The sequence below is a fragment of the Coffea arabica genome, chromosome 6c (assembly GCF_036785885.1).
Source record: "Coffea arabica cultivar ET-39 chromosome 6c, Coffea Arabica ET-39 HiFi, whole genome shotgun sequence".
Lineage (NCBI taxonomy): Eukaryota > Viridiplantae > Streptophyta > Magnoliopsida > Gentianales > Rubiaceae > Coffea > Coffea arabica.
This window is the reverse complement of record NC_092320.1, coordinates 20,853,465-20,875,013: the sequence shown is the minus strand read 5'-3', so window position 1 is coordinate 20,875,013 and position 21,549 is coordinate 20,853,465. Positions and strand designations below refer to the sequence as shown.

General features: G+C 36.3%; 3 protein-coding genes across 11 annotated transcripts; 2 read left to right on the top strand and 1 right to left on the bottom strand.

The window, feature by feature from the left end:
• Positions 1–460: 460 nt before the first annotated feature.
• LOC113694210 (uncharacterized) lies at positions 461–2,006 on the top strand. The gene is made up of 4 exons (XM_027213072.2): positions 461–602; positions 715–838; positions 994–1,066; positions 1,687–2,006. Exons 1-4 carry the CDS (start codon positions 578–580, stop codon positions 1,933–1,935), a joined length of 471 nt encoding a protein of 156 aa, XP_027068873.1. The 5' UTR covers positions 461–577; the 3' UTR covers positions 1,936–2,006.
• A 1,614-nt stretch (positions 2,007–3,620) lies between these two features.
• On the top strand, positions 3,621–7,685 carry LOC113692454 (phosphatidylinositol 4-phosphate 5-kinase 4-like). Of its 7 annotated transcripts, none has more exons than XM_072051660.1 (8): positions 3,621–4,825; positions 5,387–5,554; positions 5,686–5,851; positions 5,928–6,044; positions 6,116–6,309; positions 6,534–6,646; positions 6,834–6,912; positions 7,035–7,685. In XM_072051660.1, the coding sequence occupies exons 1-8, from the start codon at positions 3,660–3,662 to the stop codon at positions 7,321–7,323; spliced, it is 2,292 nt and encodes a 763-aa protein (XP_071907761.1). In that variant the 5' UTR covers positions 3,621–3,659; the 3' UTR covers positions 7,324–7,685. The 7 variants fall into 7 exon arrangements, with proteins under 7 accessions (XP_071907761.1, XP_027066664.2, XP_027066663.2 ...); XM_027210863.2 differs by having other exon boundaries at positions 6,534–6,664; positions 6,852–6,912; XM_027210862.2 differs by having other exon boundaries at positions 6,534–6,664; positions 6,837–6,912; positions 7,044–7,685.
• A 2,043-nt stretch (positions 7,686–9,728) lies between these two features.
• LOC113691614 (nonsense-mediated mRNA decay factor SMG7) lies at positions 9,729–17,306 on the bottom strand. 3 transcript variants are annotated; one of them, XR_011815973.1, is made up of 8 exons: positions 17,035–17,306; positions 15,273–15,419; positions 14,486–15,103; positions 14,245–14,367; positions 12,972–13,204; positions 10,970–12,892; positions 10,725–10,868; positions 9,729–10,321 (listed from the first exon to the last, which is right to left on the bottom strand). XR_011815973.1 is itself a non-coding variant. In XM_027209840.2 (7 exons), exons 2-6 carry the CDS (start codon positions 15,339–15,341, stop codon positions 10,990–10,992), a joined length of 2,946 nt encoding a protein of 981 aa, XP_027065641.1. In that variant the 5' UTR covers positions 15,342–15,465; positions 17,035–17,170; the 3' UTR covers positions 10,790–10,868; positions 10,970–10,989. The 3 variants fall into 3 exon arrangements, 2 of the variants coding, with proteins under 2 accessions (XP_027065641.1, XP_071909372.1); XM_027209840.2 differs by lacking the exon at positions 9,729–10,321 and having other exon boundaries at positions 10,790–10,868; positions 15,273–15,465; positions 17,035–17,170; XM_072053271.1 differs by lacking the exons at positions 9,729–10,321; positions 10,725–10,868 and having other exon boundaries at positions 10,966–12,892.
• Between the last annotated feature and the right edge of the window lie 4,243 nt (positions 17,307–21,549).

Sequence of the window (21,549 nt, the reverse complement as noted above, 5' to 3'; positions counted from 1 at the left end):
TTTTTTTTTTTTTTTTTTGGATTGTTTACTATAAAAACATCACCCAAATACATAAACTACCACTTTGTATAGGCAACAACTATTGAATTTTCGAAATTATTTTTCTCTACTCTCATAATGACAAGAATTTCCTTCATTTTCGAACCAATTATAGTCTTATAGCACGTCAATGATTTGGACTAGAGGGACGCGAATTGGGGTACCAATTAACCGCTCACATTTAGTCAATTTTCGCTATTAATAGCTCCTCTTATCATTTTGTATGATGACTGATTTTTTGTTTGTGGACATAACATTAATTAGTGGTCTATCATTCGATAGAATCATTAATTATGCCTTCCTTAGCCGTTCATATAAATCTCCCCAGAGTCTGAATATTTGTTTTTGGGATAAGTCTAGGCAATAACATGAAGCAACCAAAAGTAACTTCTCCTTGACCTTCAAGGAATCTAATATTCTCATCCCTCACTTCCAAGTTTCATTAATCTATGCCTCACAAGACATTTAAATCCTCCACATTCTACAATTGTCAACCAAAACCCTTGATTTCTTCCTAGCTAACTTAACTCCTCCAGACATGGGCCAAGTTCTCAAGAAATTTGGTTCTCTTATCTTTCTCTTGATCCCTCATTATCACATAATTTTGCATCTTTTTCCCCTTTATTTGGGCTATTGTGGAGCTAATACTATCTTCTTTAACTCATTTTGATGCAGGAGGTGATGAGAAAAAGGACAAAGACATGGTTCCTGTAATACAAGAATGTTACGACAAATTCTCTGTGGACACTGAGAATTGGAGCAGGGCTGACTTCTACCATGCAGTGTGCTTGACTGTCGAGTATTCAAAATTTTTTTATTTTTCTCTTTTTTTTTTTAAATTTCTTTTCTAATTTAAAGAGCACTAGAATTTTTAAAATTTCCTTTTTGTACGTAAAATAAAGAAATTAGGATAAAGATAAATTTTGTTGATTCATGTTCTTTGGTCCTTGGCAGAGAAATCAACAAAAAGTTGGGCAGCACACAATTTCGGGTGCCAAAGGCATCAACCCTTCAGCAAGCATATGAAGTAAGTTTATCATTCCAAATTTTTCCTAATATGTCAATGTATCATATTTCAGTCTGATGCTGATTTTAATTAGTGTAAAATTTGATAATTTATTGATCTCATTACAGTATTTAATCGAGCTCTAAGATGATTATTTAGACCAATTGAACATTTTCTTCATGTTGTAATAGTAGAATGTGGTGTATGATGTGCAAGAACATCACTTTTTTGAGGTGCAAGGTGTATTTTCTGATCATTAAGAGGGAAACTGTCTATTTCCAATATCTCTCCATGCTAATTTTCCAGTTTCGAAAATTTAGATTTGCTACAAAATTTTGGTAGATAAAAAAAAAAAATACCAAGGACTTTGTATTAAACGAACCTAATAGCCAATGAAAGCAGCAAGAAACTGAAAAATTGGTTGTCCCATATCAAATAATTTTGCTGTCCCAACTTTTGAGGAAAAAAAAGGGGTTTCAATTAAAGTTTGCTGTTAAATAGTAAAGGAAAATTATACTGCAATTCCAAATTAAATCATCACTTCAAAATATGTGATGTAAAGGGTAACTTAATTTCTTGAAGTTTCATAAGAAAAGAAAAGCCTAACTTTAACATTTTTATTCATCTGTTATCACTTTCAGAAGCATCACCAAGGCAAAGGTAAGGCTTTGACAAAGGAAGAATTTCAGAAGATACTCCAAGATGTAATTCTTGATACAGGAGTCACTGGCATTGGAGCAAAAGATACCCTATTCTACATGTTAGGCGTTCCAGTGACTGCACTATTTTTCAAACAACGCCTAATTCCAACAGCAATACCTAACGAAATCTTCATTCCTGGGGTCACATCTGCAACTGTTTTTCTTCTTGCAAAACTCAACAAGATATGAACAAAGCCCAGTTGAGTTCTTCTATGTAAATGTACCCATGTAATTGATTGGTTGTTGGATTTTTTTTCTAATCTTTTTGAGCTATGCCAAGTATGTTTTAAGCTGCTATTTGCAAATTTGCTTTTCGTCAATTTGTTCTATAATCAGCTACAATGCTAATGATATGACTTATCCAAACAAGTCCTTTCTTCCAATGATTTCTACTTTTCTTTAGTACATGGTGTTGCTTTAGTGCATCAAGCCAAAAGGGGAATGAATGCAGCTATTGAAAGTGACAACATGACAAGTAAATCCAACCCTTCCTCTGCGAAAAGTTGGAAAACATGTTAAACCATGTTAATTGATTGTAATAAAGACACCAAACAATAGCCGTAAGTGATAACCTACAGCAAAAATCATCTATTCACCCTAGTGAAACATACGAGTCAAATTTAAAGATGATCAAATTTTGTAGATTTGGAATTGGGGCGAGTTATTTCATGAATTTAAAGTCCTTTGAATATAGTTTACAATGTAATAAATAGCACCCAATTTCGAATTTTCTCAAGATATGGCCAAAATACTAAAATTGTTATCTAATTTTTTGAAAATGGTAGGATCGCATCAGGATCGTAGGATTGTAGAGTCCAAATCAGAATCCTATCGATGTTCCTAATTTAAGGCTAAATTTCGATCCTACTTATGATCTGGATCGTTAATTTTGATTCCTACGATCCGACTCGTAATCCTAACAACTGCGAAAAAACACACACATACACACACACAAAATTGATGTATAACAATTATAGGAGTGCAGAGTCCCTCATTCATCCAAAAATAAAAAAAGAAGGAAGAAAATAACAAAATAGTAAAATGAAATTTCTAACAAGGCCCGCTAACCAAAATTACCTCTCCAGTACAATGTCGAGGTGCTTTACCAATAGATTATACGGATCATTACCTTAAATCCGCTATTGCCTCCAAATGTCAGATGGCCTTCCCATCAAATTTGTGTTTGCGGTTATAGCGGTTTATCAAAGAAGAATAAGTCTTCCTTCCAAACCACCAATAGGGGGACCAAAAGTAGAAAAAGAATTAACAGCACCTTGGACCAACATTGGCAAGATATGCCCCTTAAATGGCTGTCAAATACCAATTCAACGTATTTTCAGATTAATTGCTCTCTGGATCTTGATTTGACCTATGTCCAATGACTTTAGATACTCTAAGCACAATCAGACTTGTACTGTCACATGTTGACCATTATAGTATCAACAGGTGTCCTATGTTAGTTCTTTCCTTTCGTTAGCATGATCATAGGGTCTTTGTGGATTTGCTGTCTCTCAACTCAGCACAACCTAAGATTAGACAAAAATGTACACCAAATTTGGCAACTTTGGTGGTTTGTCTTGCTTGCCTCCTTTCCACATTCTTCACAGAAAAATGAGGAGAGAGAGAAAACAGAGAGAAATAGAGTAACAGCCAGAGAGAGAGAGAGACAGGGAGAACGTTCCAACTTCCAATCATTATGCATGCTTCTGCATGGTGAATCAATGCTGATTGAATTTGCTTCTGCGATTTCCATGAAATACAGGTTCCTAGATTTGCATTGGTTTTGAAAGCTAGGAGATTATTGATATTGAAATCAATGTTGATGAACTTATCCACATTGTACAAAAGAATAGTTAAACGATCAAATAGTGTCAAATAGAGAGAGGGATAAATATATATAGACCTGTGGCATCATGAAGGCTTGGGAGGCAACAGTAAGAAAAACGCAGGCCGTGGCGAAGAAACGAGCCAATACCATCTTTGGGACGTATGCAGCAGCCCCAAATGTGGAAGAAGAAATGATTGAGGACTATGAGGAAGAAGAACATCCAAGTGGAGAGGTGTATCAAGCAGAGAGATTTCTTCCCAATGGCGACTACTACACGGGGTATTGGGCAGACAATTTTCCTCATGGAACTGGAAAGTATTGGTGGACAGATGGATGTATGTATGTAGGAGAATGGTTTAGAGGGAAGACTATGGGAAAAGGTACGTTTAGTTGGCCTTCTGGGGCTATGTATGAAGGCAATTTCAAGAGTGGTTTCATGGATGGAGAAGGTACATATTCAAGTTCCAATGGTGACACATATAGGGGTTCTTGGATGATGAATTTTAAGCATGGCCGTGGTATAAAAGAATATGCCAACGGAGATTGTTACGAAGGAGAATGGTGTCGCGGGCTGCAGGAAGGTCAGGGGAAATATCAATGGAAGAATGGGAATTATTATGTTGGTGAATGGAAAAATGGAATTATTTGTGGTAAAGGAAAATTATGTTGGACCAATGGAAACGTGTATGAAGGTAATTGGGAAGATGGATTACCTAAGGGAAACGGAACTTTCAAATGGCCTGATGGGAGTCTTTATAGTGGTAATTGGAGTAAGGATCCAAAGGATCAGAACGGGACTTATTATCCAGCAGGATCAACATTGCTGGATGGAAATCTTGAATGGGATCCTCAAGAAGTGTATAATGTGGATTTGAAAGATTGTAAGGTGTGCCCAAGTGAAAAGGTTTCAATTTTGCCATCTAATAAGAAGCTAGCTATGTGGAGATCTACAAAGGCATCTGATTCCAGCACAAGGCCAAGAAGAATGTCAGTTGATGGGAGAATAGATGCTGGCATAGATAAGGAATTTGCTAGAATTCCGACACCTGATGCTGCTGCTGGCAGACATAGTTCTGCTGGTACTTCTGATAGAAATGGGATGGATGAAAGCTTTGCAGGTCTACAGATTGAAGATGTCAGTACACGCGGAAGCCCAATTAGGATACCAAAGGTGGTGAAGAAACAAGGAGAGACCATCTCTAAAGGGCATAAGAATTATGAGTTAATGCTCAATTTGCAATTGGGAATCAGGTAACTCGCCTTGTAGAGGTTCTAGTACATCTCATTAAACATTTTACCATTCTGCTTCCTGCTTTTGGTTTCAGGCTCCTGTCTTCTTCTAGAAATGACGATTTCTCACAATAAATGCAACATTTCTTGAGTTTCAAATTTCAAAGGCACATTAAAATGCACCAGTTAATGTGCTTTAGGCATTAAGTTGTAGCCTTGTACCCTCTGTTGAACCTTCTTGTGGATCAGCTTGTCCCTTTGAATCATCTTTCAGGAAGGAAACTAATTAAAGTCATACATGATAAGGTGAAAGTTAGTTGCAGTATACAAAATAGCAAATCTGTGGAAACTTAACAGGAAATAGCAAACCTGTGGAAACTGCAATAAAACTTTTAAATACTGTACAATTAAGAAAATGACAAGCATTTGGCTTAATTAATCAAGAAGTCCACCAGAACATGAATCAGAAGCATTCAAGGTCTAAATTAGTGATTATCAATCAGGTGGAGTAATTTATGTACAGATGGATGGTAGAGATCATACTAAGAATAAAGCATTAACCATTTTTTAATGGTTACGCAGGCATTCTGTAGGGAAACCTGGTCCACCTCCATCACTTGATCTGAAACCATCAGCTTTTGACCCTAAGGAAAAGTACTGGACAAGATTTCCTCCAGAGGGATCCAAGAATACTCCACCACACCCGTCGTGTGAGTTCCGATGGAAGGATTACTGCCCAAAAGTTTTCAGGTCAGTCTTGTGACTGTTTTATCCTAGCTTTCAGACAATTGAAGGTTATGATTATCATTGTTCAAAATATTAGCAACTTACCATGCACTCAGATGAAGTATAGTTGTTTTTCATGACATATTTTACATCAGGACCCTAAGATTGTTATTCAAGGTGGATCCAGCGGATTACATGTTATCCATTTGTGGAAATGATGCCCTCCGTGAACTTTGTTCACCTGGCAAAAGTGGAAGCTTCTTTTACTTGACCAACGATGATCGCTACATGATAAAGACAATGAAGAAAGCAGAAGTGAAGGTATTATTTAACATAAGCGGCTGAAATCAGCATTGGTTTCACCAAAAACTGACCTCAGTTTTCGTATCCTGTTTAGGTTCTTCTGAGGATGCTAAATGCCTACTATAACCATGTTCGAGCATTTGAGAACACTCTTGTGATCAAATACTTTGGTCTACACTGTGTTAGGTTAAATGGACCAGCACAAAAGAAGGTACGAAAGACAGAACTAGAATTCATGTGCAGTAAGTGTAATGCAAGTACTTGATGCAATGAGTGATATAGGTACGCTTCATCATCATGGGAAACCTGTTCTGCACAGACTACACGATTCACAGACGATACGACTTGAAGGGATCTACTTTTGGCCGCATTACTGATAAGCCAGAATCGGAGATTGATGCAAATACAACTCTAAAGGACCTAGATCTTGACTTCATATTCCGATTGCAGAAGAATTGGTTTCAAGAGTTTCGAAGGTAAGTAAATCTTGCTTTAGAATTTTATGTCCTTGTTACTTCCAATCTGTTTCTATTACTTAAGCAGAGCCATCCAAATTTCGAAGTCATCCATAAGAATTCTATCTTCATTTGCATCCAAAGACTGAGGATTGAGATCTCAAACTAAAGAGAAATTGGTCATTTCTCTACCCTTTTCTGCTTCACCTTTTGCAAGGAGTTAAAAACAAAACTTCTTCTTGCAGACAAGTTGACAGGGACTGTGAGTTTCTCGAGCAGGAGAGGATAATGGACTATAGCCTTTTGGTTGGTCTTCACTTCAGAGAAGCAACAAACAGCTGCGACCATACTCCCCCTGGTTGTGTAACACCAACAGGTAATTACCAATTGAAGCCCTGTGCCATCATATACCATCATCATCTTTTAGTCATTAATTATTCTTGGCTGTTATATGTCATTGGCCTCTTTTTCTTGGTTAATTCCTTATCAAGAATTAAAGAAGCTATCACTTTTGAAACAACTAAGAAACGTCTCTCCACATTAAGCAGATAATGGTGGTGCAGAAGAATCTCTTCCCCGCCTTTCTAGAGCAGACATGGATCAACTGCTTCTGGATCCTGCAGGGTAATTAGTCATCCTATTCAAGAAAAACATTACCGTTGTTCATCTACAATCTCTTACGATTACAATCAATCTCTCGGTAACCCATCAGTGCTAAATATATTTACAATCTTTTGTCACCACAGGTGGGCTAGCATCAGATTGGGAGTGAATATGCCTGCCAAGGTTGAAAGGACAGAGAGGAAAAACGATGGCGAAATTCAGCTAGTAGGAGAACCAACTGGAGAATACTATGATGTAATAATATTCTTTAGCATCATAGACATACTTCAAGACTATGACATTTCCAAGAAGCTCGAGCATGCATACAAGTCCATCCAATATGATCCAACTTCCATATCAGCTGTGGATCCTAAACAATACTCGAGGCGTTTTCGAGATTACATATTCAAAGTTTTTGCAGAAGACATTTGAAGGATCAGCCGGCAACTGCAAGCCTCCAATCCCTTACTTATGCTTATTTGTAGCACATCCATAAGGCTAACAAGATGGAGCTTGATTCATATACTAAGATGAAACGCCCACCAACAATTATGCATTGCTCCAATACGTCTTGGAGGACCAAACTGTGTCATAATGGCTGTGGCTTAGACGACAATTTCTTGTTATGTTCATTCTTTTTATTTCTGTACAAACATATTTCTTCCCCCTGTATTCTTTGATTGTTTACACACACACAGAGCACAGAGTTAGACATTCGTTCGCTAATCGCGATAGCGGACTGTAGACTTATAGAAAGAGGTGTATAAAATCTTGCCACCAGAAACTGTTTACAAGGTTCAGTGTTCTCGTAATCAAGTCTTTATTCTTTGGTTTCTCAGCTCATGAACTGAAATAATTCTTTGGTTTCTCAGCTCATGAATTGAAATAGTCATTCTGAGTGCTTATGACTGTGACATGGCATTAGTAGCTATACAAATTGAGGTCTCCCTAACAAAAGAAAATTTAAAAAAATAAAAACCATCCATTTTTCTTCCTATTCCAGAATTAAATAACGAAGTTTTGATCTGTTTCATAATGTCCTTTGTCAACCATAAAATTCAAAAGGGTCCATTTTATGTCAAATACATATGAACCGAATTTGCAAAGTGATGATGCCTGAAGTAGACTACAAATTAATAAAGTTTGCACAATGAGCTACCATCCCATTTCTACGGCTCCTCAACACCTTGGCTGCCTACACGACTTAGGATTGGCAGGAATGTAGCCGCCAGCCACCCTCCTAGTGCCATGCAGGGAGTAGACTTCATCATTTTCCACCATAGATTCCTCTACTATAAATACCCCTCTCACCACTCACAAAAAGGGGGATTCACTACTACTGTTTATCCTTTAACTCCTGATCTATAACTGACTTTAGTATCAGAGTTAGACCGACGGGGCCTAAACCCCAGCCATTCTCTACTTTGACAGGTGATCGTCAGCTGCTCGTTGTCAACTCGCCTTGCGCACCCAAAAATCACCTCATCAATGGGGATGGGTGTCGATGAAGAAAGTGAAGATCACTCGTATGGCAACCATTTTTTTTTAGCATCAATCAGGTATAAGAACAGTAGCAATCGAAGTGCACCACCATCGAAGAACAAGACATAGGTGCATTTGATAAAACTGAAATCTGAATCTATTAATTTATTGAAGTGTAAATACTAAAACACTAACATTTGAATGCATTCTATATTAAATGATAATGGTATATCACTTATTTTTTAGAATAAGTTTTAACTACACAATTCAGACCGTCACTTAATTAATTAAGATGATCTATTTTTGATTATCAAACATTTCTAAACATGTTAAGATCTTAATTTATTAAGTTCAAATACTAAATTAGATTGTCGAGCAGGACATCAGCTGGGCATGGTCTTGATATAGCATTTCGTCTAGGATTAAAATTTTGCTTTTAAGTATAAACATTTACCTAGTGGGATATTCTAAAAACTTTTAATAATTGCTTGATCAACATTTTAAGGACTAGACTAATTTAGTAGCCCCTTAGGTTTCTGTGATATGGTCAAAATCACAAACGCAGCGGACAATATATATTCTTTCCGTGTTTACTAACACACGTACACCTTCAAGAAAAGGAACTTATGAATGACAGGAATTTCTGTTTTCAAGTGGTATTTTTCTAGTTCATTTGCTGTGTAAAAAGATAGTAATTTGTTGCACCACCAACTTCATAACGAAACAATAACGACTCCCATCAACTAACTGTGTCTTATTATTATTGTTGTTGTTGTTGTTGTTATTGCATAATGAAATAGATATGGTAAAGAGAGATGCATTTCTTTTACATCTCCAACAAAACGCAATATCACATTGTCTCGCGAGACAAACATCAGGGAAGCCCATTATCATCCCAGCAACAATTGGTAGCATCTCTACCACCTTCAAATGCAATTAAACAAAAATGGAAAGCAGTGATCAAACAGGAAACGCTTGTAAAACCCTCCACCCTTTCCGAAGCAGAACCAGAGAGCTTAGTTCCGTCCCCTGACCACTCAGAAAATGCCATCAATTACCAAGTACAAAGATTTTCAGTGTTGTCTGAAAAGTTCAGTTAACAAAATCCCTCCATCGCTTCTGGCATTGTCATTCCACACCAAACTAAACATCCTTCAATTCAGCTGCTAAAACATTGTCAAACTAACAAAAGGAAGAATTTCTCTCTCGTTTTGTCACACACTTGCAATTTAGATCCGCAGCACAAGGTTATTCTGATCTAGTAGTAGTTTCATAGAGAGGTTACACTAGTATTTTTTCCCCCCCTCCCACAAAATATCATAATTCAGACGTTTAAAATATGCAAAGGCAACCAATGGACAAAAGATACCTGCTTTCATAGATTCGACAAATGACAGGACATTTGCAAGATAGAATAAACATCAAAATAAGTAACATATCTCTAGACGTCAAAGAGAGATTCCAAGTCTCAGTGGTAATACCACTTTGTCCACACAGCAGAACACAAAAGCACAAATACAGCATCAGTCTATATTATCAACCCTGAAAGTTGAATACTGTATGCGTTCATAGTCGCATATTTATTGCCAACCAACGTCCACAAGATAACTCCAATTATAACATAACCATCTTCCATGATTCTCACTTGAGAACTTCTGGGCAGACATGGGACTGCCAAGATACTTACCTTAAGCATTCAACCAATGGGAACTGCTCATCATGGCATGCCCGGCAAAGACTACTACGACTCCTCATAAATACCTTCTATGAGCCAGGTAAATTTGCTAGTATATCTTTTATTCCCTTCCAGTTTCCCACCACAATCCCAAATCTGAAGTCACGTCCAACCCATCCAACCAGACAAGGCACTTAATATCAGAAATCTCCCAATTTTTGCACCTATCGACATCATAATCAGTGTCAACCAGCCTGGAAAGCTCGGCACCAGCTGCACAGCAATTTAAAAAAAAAAAATGAGTTAGCAATGTCACGAGAAAATATTCTATCACCACTCACAGTACTCGTAAAGAATTGCACACACATCCTCAGAACATCACAAAGATTCTTTAATATATAGAAGTGCAAGGACAGGAAATGATCCTCATTCCCCCACATCCTCCAACTTATCTACAGCATAGCTTGTAACAGGTTACATAGAATGGTAAAACAGACCAGCAACGCAAGCAAAGAGATGAGTAGAGCATGCAAGATGCACAATGCGCCAATCATTATATGCCCTAACATAAATCTCCAATTATTCTTTTAGTCCTTAAACCATCTCCATACAACTGCACAGTGGTCAACAAAATCAGACTTTACACTTGCCACAGAGAGGGGTATAAAAGATATACCCGTTCAATAGCAGGTGCCTGCTAGATTCCAAGACCATCCATGCTCCAAGAAAAACTTAATAACATTGGCCACACTGCAAATGCACGATGGCTGAACTTGCAGCACCAAGAACTGGACAACTGCTGTTGTAAAGTGTTCACAACCTTCACAAATAAGAAAAGAACAAAATAAGCATTTCAATCTTGAAATAAAAAATTGAGTATTTATTGAACACGAGGCTCAAACAGAAAGTTATTCATCTTACCATCTACCCTTCATAATCTCTCACACAAAGAAACGACCTTCCCAAAGAGATTGTCCCTGATACTGCTGTTGCAACACAGCAGATTGCTGATTTGCTTTCTGAAGTTGCTGCTGTTGCTCCTTGAATAGTTTCATCTGTTCAGAGAACTGGTAATCCTGCCAACTCTTCTCATTCTCAATTGGGACTTGCAATGTAGTTGTCTGCTTCCCAGGAAAAGGAAAGCTCGGCATCCCCATTGAGCTGCTGCTCTTGCTACCAATAGGGTAACCCTGTCCTGGATGATTAGAACTATTAAGCCCGGCCACACTTCTATTGACCAGAGGCAACTGATAGCCATCGAGCCAGCTGTAATCATCCATTTGGGGAATGGTAGCATTTTCGTTCTTAAAGGACATAGCAGATAGTGACTCATCAACAGTTTTGGATGGTACAGAACCAAAGCCAGGTGGAGGACCGAGATGCCGAAGAGGTCGACCTACTGGATTTTTCTTCAACCCAGCAGGTGAGACGGATGAAGGCTTCATGGATATGTTATCAGCTCCTAGAGACATGATTGAATCAAGCTTTGAAGGTACCACAGTTTCGGGTAACTGATTAGGGAAATTGCTGCCAGTGCCAAAACTCGAGTCTGGAAGGGAAACAGGAAAGGTTTGAGCTGGCAAAGCTCCAAAGTGTTTTTGCGATTCAGGTTTCTTTATGAACCCATTCTCGAACAAATTCAAATTACCAAGCCCATTCACAAGAGTTCCTTGTTCTGCCATCCAAGTGGTACTTGGTTGAACTGGTTGCAGATAACTAGAATTCACAAGGGAAGTAGGTGGCCTTAAGCTTGCACTGAAAGCATTCTGTGCAATATAACCCTCACGTCCGGTAGAGAAAGATCCAACATCACCCCCTATACTGGCAGCATTCATAGTAGATCCAAATACCTCTGAAGAAGTCGGATTTAAAGCTATCCCATCTAAATGCTTTTCAGTCATAGATGGCTTGAACACAATTACCTCATCATCCTCTTCTTCACCTTCCATGTACAACTGCGGCTTTTGCTCCAAGGCCCTAGGAGTCATTTGACCTGAAACTAGATTATCCTCCACTACACCACTTAATTTTGGGGCTTCCAAAGTAGTAGTAAGTGAAAAATCATCAGAAACTTGAGGTTCAACGCCAACAACAAATCTCTTCGATTTTGTGTCAAAGTAAATTCCCTCTTCCCCAATCCGGACCACATTAGCAAGAGCCTTTCCAGCCGCTATAATCCTCTGAACACGGGCCTTTTTTTCCTTATTGCTGTCGCTTCTGAAGGAATGCTTCCTTGAAAAATCAAGAATGAGTTGCGCAGGAAGAAGAGGAACAAATCCCCTCAACTCAAAGTCCTCAGATAATGCCAGCCGGTTAGCGGTTTCACTTTCATCATACCTGCTCATGTTAGAAAAACATGTCTCTTCTTCATCTTCATCAACAAACATAAACCCTGAAGATATGAGCCTGTTGAAGAAGGAGATACAGTTGTTCCAGAAAAATAACCTAGCACTCGCTTGTTTTTCTTCCAATTCACTTCCAACTGCAATATCTTGATGACAAGCCAACCATTCCACAAAAACCATGATACCAGGTAACAGATAGCTCGATGAAGGATCATTTAATTGGCTGCAGCGTTCAAGAATGTGGCCCATAAACTCAAAAGTAGCAGTAAATGCATTCTGCAGTAGGACCGAGCGTTGAAGAATTTCAGCATAGGACTGGTTCTCAGTTTCCCTATTCACATTGTGAATGGTGAAAATGAGAATAGCAACCATTCTGCCAATAGCCAGTCTACAATCAGTAGCATCTGACCCAAAATTGTACTCCTCATCAGTCCCAGAAGAAAGAAGCTCCAGCAAATCACCTCTAACCACAGCAAAAACATCCCCAAATGTCTCCAAGCTGATTCAAATTAGCAATAGAACACATCATTAAGTGTACCGAATATTTACAACACTACAATTAACAAGAAAAGTAATACCTTGTGCGTGTGAAGAGAATGCCATTTAGCCGAACAAATCGTATCCCAAATGCTCTGAAAGTTTCCAATGTGGTGGATGTTTTTTCCTTGACAGAACTTGCTTCTACTTTGTTATCCTTGGATGCAACCCTGCTTTCACCTCTGCCCCTTCCTTTCCCATTTCCACGCACTGAAGTTGTCTTGACAGAGGAAGCTCTGGCATCTCCGAGCAGCTGGGCAAAGCTCTGGCGATTCTGCCAAATCGATCATAAAATCAGTATTTTGACAAACATTTCATGTTTCATTATCAAGGAGGAAACAAGGATCAGGAGCAGGAGCAGGAGCAGGAAAAACCAGCTTAAGAATGGTTCTGTCATTCAAATTTGAACAAAAAATAACAGAAACATACAAAACATTAGAAGAAAATAGTACTTGAGCAAGTGCATGTACAAAGTGCAGGATATAATTGTCCATACAAAAGCTAAACTCCAGATATGCATGGAACTTAAGATAAATTCCCATTCTATTACTTCTTTCTAGCTTAAACCAATGGAACGATGGAACTCTCAACCTGCTATAATCAATTTACTGGCAGGGCTATAACATCTTGATTTCAAGTCGATACTGAACTTTATTTTATTACCCAAGAATCAACTACTTAACAATTGCCTCCATCCAATGACCACAACAGACCTCCTTCAAATGCACAAGGGGAGTTGTGTGGTGGTTGTAATAATGGTGAAGCAAGGAAGGAAAGGCAGTTAGAGGGATAAGATAGGGTCTCCGGTACTGTTGGTGTTTGATCTGGTAGAATAGTGGAAGGATATCAAATTGCCCTAAAATGTGGTGTCTAGAGGCATCGAGATCCAGATGTTACCGGTCGATGGTGGTGGGTTGAAAGAGGCATCCAGGTCTTGGCAGCCGATGGTTGTGGGTTGAGATGGTTGAGCTATGGGAATTAGTGAGATAGAACTACTTAGAAGGGAAGATCGTTGTGTCGAGTGCTGGAAACTCTGGTTTGTTAATGGTTATGACATGGCAGATTCTCCAACACAAGTTTTTGCCCAGGACCATACAACTCAGATGGTCAAAATAGACATTCCAAATACACAAAACAGAGACCCAGGAAGATATTCAACATAGAGAATCAGAGATTAACCAGTATTGACTGTAACCATGATTTATGCACAATTTAAGTAGCAACACTGCACTGAAATGAATAATTGTCTAAAAGCAGGAGCAAAAAGAAAATAAAGGCTCCTTTCGTCATAAATTGTTCTTTTGAAAAGCTCACCTTCTCAAATGCAATAATCAAGTTATCTCTAGCTGTTGTAAATGGACTATCAACTGCCAAGCTTCGAAAATACCGGTAAATGGCCACCAATTCATCACCAGAGTAGGAAGCCAAAATAGCAAGCTGAAAAGCAATAGATCACAGAATAAATCAGGCAAGCTATGTACTAATAACCTGTTCAAAATGAAAAAAAAAAAAAAAAAGAGTAAATCACCAAGCAAATGGCCAAGAAATACAACACCTGGTGATGTGGATTGCCACTTGAAGGCCAAAGGGAAGCTGCTTGCATGTAGTAACTAGAAGCTGCTGCAAAGTCCCGAGATTTAGAATCACCTTCACCATACAAGCCCTTATAACGAGCAAGATCCCCCAGATAAATCAAACAACGATGACAGGATATCAATCCTTTCTTCACTTCTGCAGATTTATTCCCATCTTTACATAAAGGAATCTGATTCTCTGAATCATCGGAGAAATAACCCAATGGCAAACCATACTTCGCCCTAATCTTCAACATTAAATCATGATAAAATCCAGTGGCCTCTGACAGGAAGGTTTTAAATTGAGTACGGATCTTTGTAAGTCGATCAGGTCCACCACGTGTTGGACCTTTACCGTTCTGTGATGTATTTGATCCTGCTGAAACAGAAGCAGCAGCAGCATTGAAGTGTGCTCGCAATTCCTCAATTCTTCTGTAATGCAACTGCCACAAGGCATACTCTATTTCATGTTGTTCAGAAAAGGCATGATCTTCTAAGACAATAGCTTCATAGTTCTCCCGCATTTGTTGCCATGCATTTGGGTCAGAAGGAATTCTGGCCTGAGCTGCCTTACGACGCCTATTTTCCAGCTCAACATTCTAAAGGAACACATGAACCAAAATAAATGTAATAAATGAATACCACGCTTCACCGCAAGAAAGATATCCAGCTAGAAAACAAGTAACTGTAATACAACCACGGATATTATGCCTATTCAACTACTTATCATACAAATGACAGAAAATACAAGGGGACACATGAGCATACCTTGTTAAAAAGTTTTTGAACACGCTCCCTTGATGAATTATCTGGATTGTTATCCATCGGAATAGTCATTATCCATCAAATGATTGAACTGATGAACTTTAAAATCAGTAACCCCGTTGGCAACATACATCTAATCCGCAAAAGAACCTACAGCACATCAAAACCATCATGCATGAATATTTTGAAGTAAATCCTGCAATAGAATGCAAGTCTTTTAGAAGAAAAAAAAATCACATATACAATTTGCACTAACTAGTAACCATGAGATCAGGCTCCAGAAGGACTTATTTTAAGTACAACCAAGACAGAATCCCCTAAAAAGAGTTCTAAGTCACTTGATATTTTTTCCACAACAAACTCGATAGAACACCCCTTTAACCTCCTGGCAATAGCGGCAAAACCCTAAAACTGGTTAAATAAACTAATAAAAAATGGGGCTAAGTATAAAAACTCTCAGACCAGTAAACTTGCTTGATATGCTGCATACAGACAAACCTCATCCATGGCAAGCAAGTCCAAGTTACCCCATCATTAAATAGACGCAGTCACTCTTAACTTGTTAATGATTATCACAAAACTTATGAAAATATTAATATCCAAAACTACACACGAAAACATGTAAAGCATTGATTTATGACCAAACAAAAGCAACCAAAAAAGCAGACAAGAGACAGGAACAATATCTTTGCTACAACTTTAATAAAGAAACATACTCTTTACTAATTTGGAGTGCATTATCTGAAAGGAAGCATACAAACCTCAAGCATGGCACACAACCATACCAAAACATCCAGTCAGACACGATAAACAAACAACAAAGGACGCCGCCACCACATTCAATGGCAACATTCTGAGAAAACTACGCCATAGGCTGATCGACAATCAGATACCTTTTTAATCTTACCATTACCAAAACATCCAGTCAGACAAGCTAAACAAGTGACTAAGGACGCCACCACCACATTCAATAGCGACATTCTGAGAAAACTACACCATAGGCTGATCAACAATCAGATAATGGGACAACACCAATCAATTAAAACTACGAGTCAAACCGTTACCCATTGCTAAAGTAAATTCATAAGATACCTTTTTAAAACAAGAAATAGGCAAATCATTAAAATTGCTTTCAACCAATGGAGCTTTTCTACCATAAAACACATCCCTATACTTTGTGCACCCAACCAAACACACACACACACACACACAGCCCCCCAAAAAAAAACTCCAAAAAACCAAATAGGAAAAAACAACAACAAAAACCGACAGCATCAAAAATACCCTTGACCGTATGAAAACCAGGAAGTAACCCAAAAAAAAGCCACCACCGCCAGGACCTCAGCTCCGCGTTGACTTAATATGATTTTCTCCTTTACCTCTGTTTTCTTCAGCCAAAAATGGCCTTGAGATTTCTGTGACGACTTCGTATCTAGGATACCGGCAACACAAACCCAATGGACATCAAAAATCTTTTTTATAATTAAAAAAATGCCCACAAATATTAATTCAATTTTTTCTTCCAAACCCCAAAAAAATCAAACTCAAATTTACATAAACAGTACAAGATTTTAGCATAAAAACCCTAATCCCAACTCTCAATTCTAACTCCCAATTTCTATCAAATAAAAAATATTCTGGAAAAAGGTTGACCAATCAAGAAAATAAACAAGCCAAAAAATCCAACTAATTCAAAGACATACAACCAAAAACCAGAAAGAAAACAAGTAAGTTAACGACCAGAATAGAAAACCCAGAAGCTTACCCTAATTCATAGCCAGATCTAAGCAGATCCCCCGGCGAATTCTCCCCCAACCACCTCTATTCCGTCTCAATTAGCTGTTGTCCTCGAGCGACGAGAGGACAGAAAGAAGGGAATTAGGGTTTGTGAAATTTGGGGCTCAAATTATGAGTTGAAAAGGACAAGAAGGAGGAGGAGGAGGAGAAGAAGAAGAGGAGGAGGAGAAAAGAAGGAAAACAGGCAGCGAGAGACAGAGAGAAATAGAAAGAGAAAGAGAAGAAAAGACTCTTTGTATTTTATTTTTATTTTTCAATTTTAAGTTTGTTACGATGAGACGATGAAATCATTGGAAGGTGTGTTTTTTTCCAGGCGCTGTCTGCAGGCGGCGACGACTTAAAATATAAATTATGTAATATAAATAATAATAAATTAGTACGGGGCACACAGTAAAGGATGTGCCTGTACTTTTCAATATGAAAGCACACACATTTACATCTTTCTTAATTCTTGCCAAAAAAAAAACACTCTAAGAAAAAATATTGAATAAAAGTATACATAATTACATCTTTCTTTAATTCTTATCAAAAAATGACAGTAAGATAAAAGAAAAAAAGTCTGTTTAATGAGTGCCTAGAGGACAATAATTAATATATACTTTATATGATGTGATGTATGTGAGATAAAAAATTATTGAAAATATAAAAAGGTGGATTGGACGCAAGCGAAATATTATTTGGAATAATTGACTATCCAAACAAACCCATGTTAGATTTTTAAAAAAATAAAATTAATTAGAAAAAGTGTATAAAGGTAAAAGGATTAATTAAGGAAAGTGCATAAATGCATAATAATGTAATAATTTCAGGTGTTAGATTTTTAGAATTATAAAATTAATTAGAAAAAATACATAAATACAAAGGAATTAATTAGGAAAAGTATATAAATGCAAAAGAACGTAGTACTTAATTGTTAGTGCATATGTACGTACACATAATAGATTGAGTGGAATGTAAATGTGTTAACGGACACCTATTAGAAAATTTTGAAAAAAAAAATGGGAGTAATGGTTTTATACACCATTTTAAATGATCAATGGCTAGATTTGATCCAAAATTTAAATTTAAATTTAAAACATGCATGGTATAGATTACACAAAGAATTTTCCGATGTTGCCAATTAATGTTTCACATGATACACATTCCTACTTTAACTTTGGGAAAATATGATAAAACTAGTTTTGTACCCATTCGTTGAACGGGAATCATCGAAAAATAATAAACTATTTAATTAATTTTATAAAAATGTCGATATAAAATAAAATTTTAATGTATAATCTATTATAATTTATCTTAAGTATATTACTATGTGCGCATTGTAATACAAAGTATTCTTATAATATAAATTTGAACATCTAATTCAGTGAATAATAATTCAAAAATAGAAAAAATTTCATTCAACAATACCATAACATTAAAAAACTTGAAAATAAATAAAAAGTGCAGTAAATAGTGTCAAATAATATTCTATTCTTCATAAACTTGTTTTTGTTTTTCTTCTGTTTGAACATTCTCCTTGATCTGTCGGTGCAAACCAGCATTTATTGATTTTCCATTATCGCTGCATGATAGCAAAGCAGGATAACTAACTAATGGAAAAAAATGATTTATCGCATTCAAAGTTGTGTATAACAATACGTAAAAATTATAATTTAAGAAAGTAAAATAGTATATTAAATTTACCTTCGCATGCAAATCTTTTTATGAGCATTCCCTTCCTCTGTAGTTTTTGTTGAACCCTCTAATAAATGATTCATATAAAGTGTATTGAAATGTTGTTGATTAGAATCATCTGTTATACTAATTGGGATCTAGGAAGAAAATGCTTCAGATTGGTATTGGTTGTCGGTTCCACCAATCTGATAATGATTTATCAAAATTAAAGACAAAAATATCATATGAGATATAATATGTGAAATATAAGATAAATTTATTGCACATTACCTATGAAAACATGAAATGCGTTTCCCTCCCGAAATCACAGCGGAACCATCTAGTCACTGTAAATCTATTACTACCTTGTTCCAGATTATAATTGTTCAACTTGATTTGGAACACAAAAGATTTTCACGTGATCTTATTTATAATTGATGACACGATTTCACTGCTAAATCTTTCTTGAAAATGAAATGCATAATAGATTTTTTTTTGTTAACGGCTAAGATAAGTGTCAGATTGTCAACTATTATTAAAAGAGTAAATCTTTCCTATACTGACAGCGTATACACTATTATCGTTGAATTCATGACATGTGTGCAAAAATTGAATTTCAAATTCAAATTTTGCATAGTTGTCATTCATCAAATGCTGATAGTATAGGAAAAATTAATCCTTATTAAAAATATTTTTAAAAATTAGATATAAGTTTACCTTGTTAAATTCGTCAAGAACAAAAGAAAGTTTGTGTTCTATTTTTTTTTCAGCCTCTTGATCAAATATAACAAACCAAGCACTACCGGTTGCATCACTTGCCAAGACTTTTAACATATACCTATATAAATATACATATTTAAAAGTTATATCTATCTAGATATTGTAACAATTAAAATGATAAAAAGGTTAACATTTTCTTTATGGACTTTTCCAGAAATTTTCAATCAGATGAAATGCCATTTCTCTTTGCATATCAATTATGCATGGGGACTGTGAGTCTTGTAAAAACTTTCTTGGGCTAACTTTCTTTAATTTTCATGTATAGATTATTTGTACGTTGTTCTATATATGGGTAGATTATCTTAAAATAAAAAGGATGTATGATGAAGCTGTAAAAAAAATTAAAAAAAGGACACTATAAAAAATATATATTATGATTTATTCCTATATATCTAATAAAGGAGATGTATGTCTCTTTTATTTATATCGAATTACTTTTTAGTTCCTTTTTTGGGTAAGAAATAAGAATCATATAATATTAAGAATTCTTATAGGAAATAAGAATTGATATACATCCAAACAAAAAAGTAGCAAGCCACATAGGAAACTACTTGCCGTCTCATTAAGCCACGTAAGTAAGAGAAAACGCGAAACGATAAGTATGAGGATACGACTTTATTATTTATATATATGATTGGAGAAGTAAAATATTCGTACTCAGAATTATGACACTTCCTAATCTTTAATTTGTATTAATTACTGCCCTTGATTTTAGCGCTCCAATCTATGTGATTGAAAAATGATATCTAACTACCTTAAGCCTTTTTTTTTTTAAACTTTTTTTTAATGTAAATGAGAAGTTTCGAATTAAAATCTCTCACTTACACTCCATCTTCCAATATCACCTAATTCATCCCCATACTAAATACATCAAGCCTATACAATGAAAAACGACATATTTTGCCTGTAGTTTCCTGTGATTGTTCAAAGATACTTCTTAAAATTTTTGCTACCTCAATCTTTTTTTGCATATCATTTAACAAATAAAAATACCAAACCACTTAGGTTTATGTGAGAATGTGGTGTAAAATTATGCCACCAACTTCTCCACAAACGTAACATGCCAAATGTACAACATCAAAATGGTGAGAAACTTTAAAGTATTAGCTCATAAACATAGGATGCTTGAAGATCAAATTTTCCTTCCCAATAGAATTTCTTTTGTAAAACAAATTAAACAAAAAAAAAAAGAAAAAAAGTACGGCTTAAGATTCCATAAAGTTTCTGCAATACAACAAAAGCATATTGCCCAAACATGGGCCAAGAAAAGAAAGAAGCTAAATCTTGACAAAAACGCAAGACATCAAGCTAGTCCTGGCATTTTTTTTTTACGGTAACGAAAATATTACTATAATTTAATCTATTCTAATCTAGAGATATAGGAGTCTAAAAAGACTGTGTATAAGTGATTAGTAGGTATAAAAATTTGATTAGATCAAAGAGGTATTCTGACATTTCCTTTAAATTTTTTTCATTGCAGGTAGGATTCAAACTTTCGATCTACAGTTCTAACAGTCACACAAGTCGGGTAAATTTGAGAGGGCCGTTGATTGGTATTTGGTGGGTTAACATTGGGTTGGGTCACATTAGGTTCAACCACAACGAAAAATGACCCAACTTCTTCCCCCTTGTTTTTTGTGTATCATTCGCTTGAACTTTCGGCCTGAGGGCCATGGCCGGTCAAACCATCACACACTAATTTTGCTCAAGGACCATTTCTTATGCAGGTTAAAAATTTGGAATCATAACCAGGCAATACATATACATATATATATATATATATATATATAATTAATTGTGAAATCACCGTTTGCGTAGCTACCAAAAATAAAAATGAAATTCAAACCATAACTTTGCTTCAACTAGTAGCACATTTACTATGTATTTTGTTCGAAGATAACTAAAAAGTGAAATAAAAAACTTTAATGTCCATATTTTAGTGAAATTAGAACGTCTTATGCTGTCAATATATTTGTCGATAAGCACATCAATGGATTCCCCTTGTTGAGCAGACATTTGTAGCATGTTAGAAGGCAATGTGATAGGAGGA

Coding starts and splice junctions, on each gene's coding strand:
- LOC113691614 (XM_072053271.1), bottom strand. CDS start 15,341: ATGACTATTCCGATGGATAACAATCCAGATAATTCATCAAGGGAGCGT. Junction 15,104..15,272: donor TTCAAAAACTTTTTAACAAG/GTATGCTCATGT, acceptor GTGTTCCTTTAG/AATGTTGAGCTGGAAAATAG. Junction 14,368..14,485: donor GTGGCAATCCACATCACCAG/GTGTTGTATTTC, acceptor ATTGCTTTTCAG/CTTGCTATTTTGGCTTCCTA.
- LOC113692454 (XM_072051656.1), top strand. CDS start 3,660: ATGAAGGCTTGGGAGGCAACAGTAAGAAAAACGCAGGCCGTGGCGAAG. Junction 5,852..5,927: donor TGAAGAAAGCAGAAGTGAAG/GTATTATTTAAC, acceptor TATCCTGTTTAG/GTTCTTCTGAGGATGCTAAA. Junction 6,045..6,115: donor ATGGACCAGCACAAAAGAAG/GTACGAAAGACA, acceptor TGAGTGATATAG/GTACGCTTCATCATCATGGG.
- LOC113694210 (XM_027213072.2), top strand. CDS start 578: ATGGGCCAAGTTCTCAAGAAATTTG. Junction 603..714: donor CCAAGTTCTCAAGAAATTTG/GTTCTCTTATCT, acceptor ATTTTGATGCAG/GAGGTGATGAGAAAAAGGAC. Junction 1,067..1,686: donor CCCTTCAGCAAGCATATGAA/GTAAGTTTATCA, acceptor TATCACTTTCAG/AAGCATCACCAAGGCAAAGG.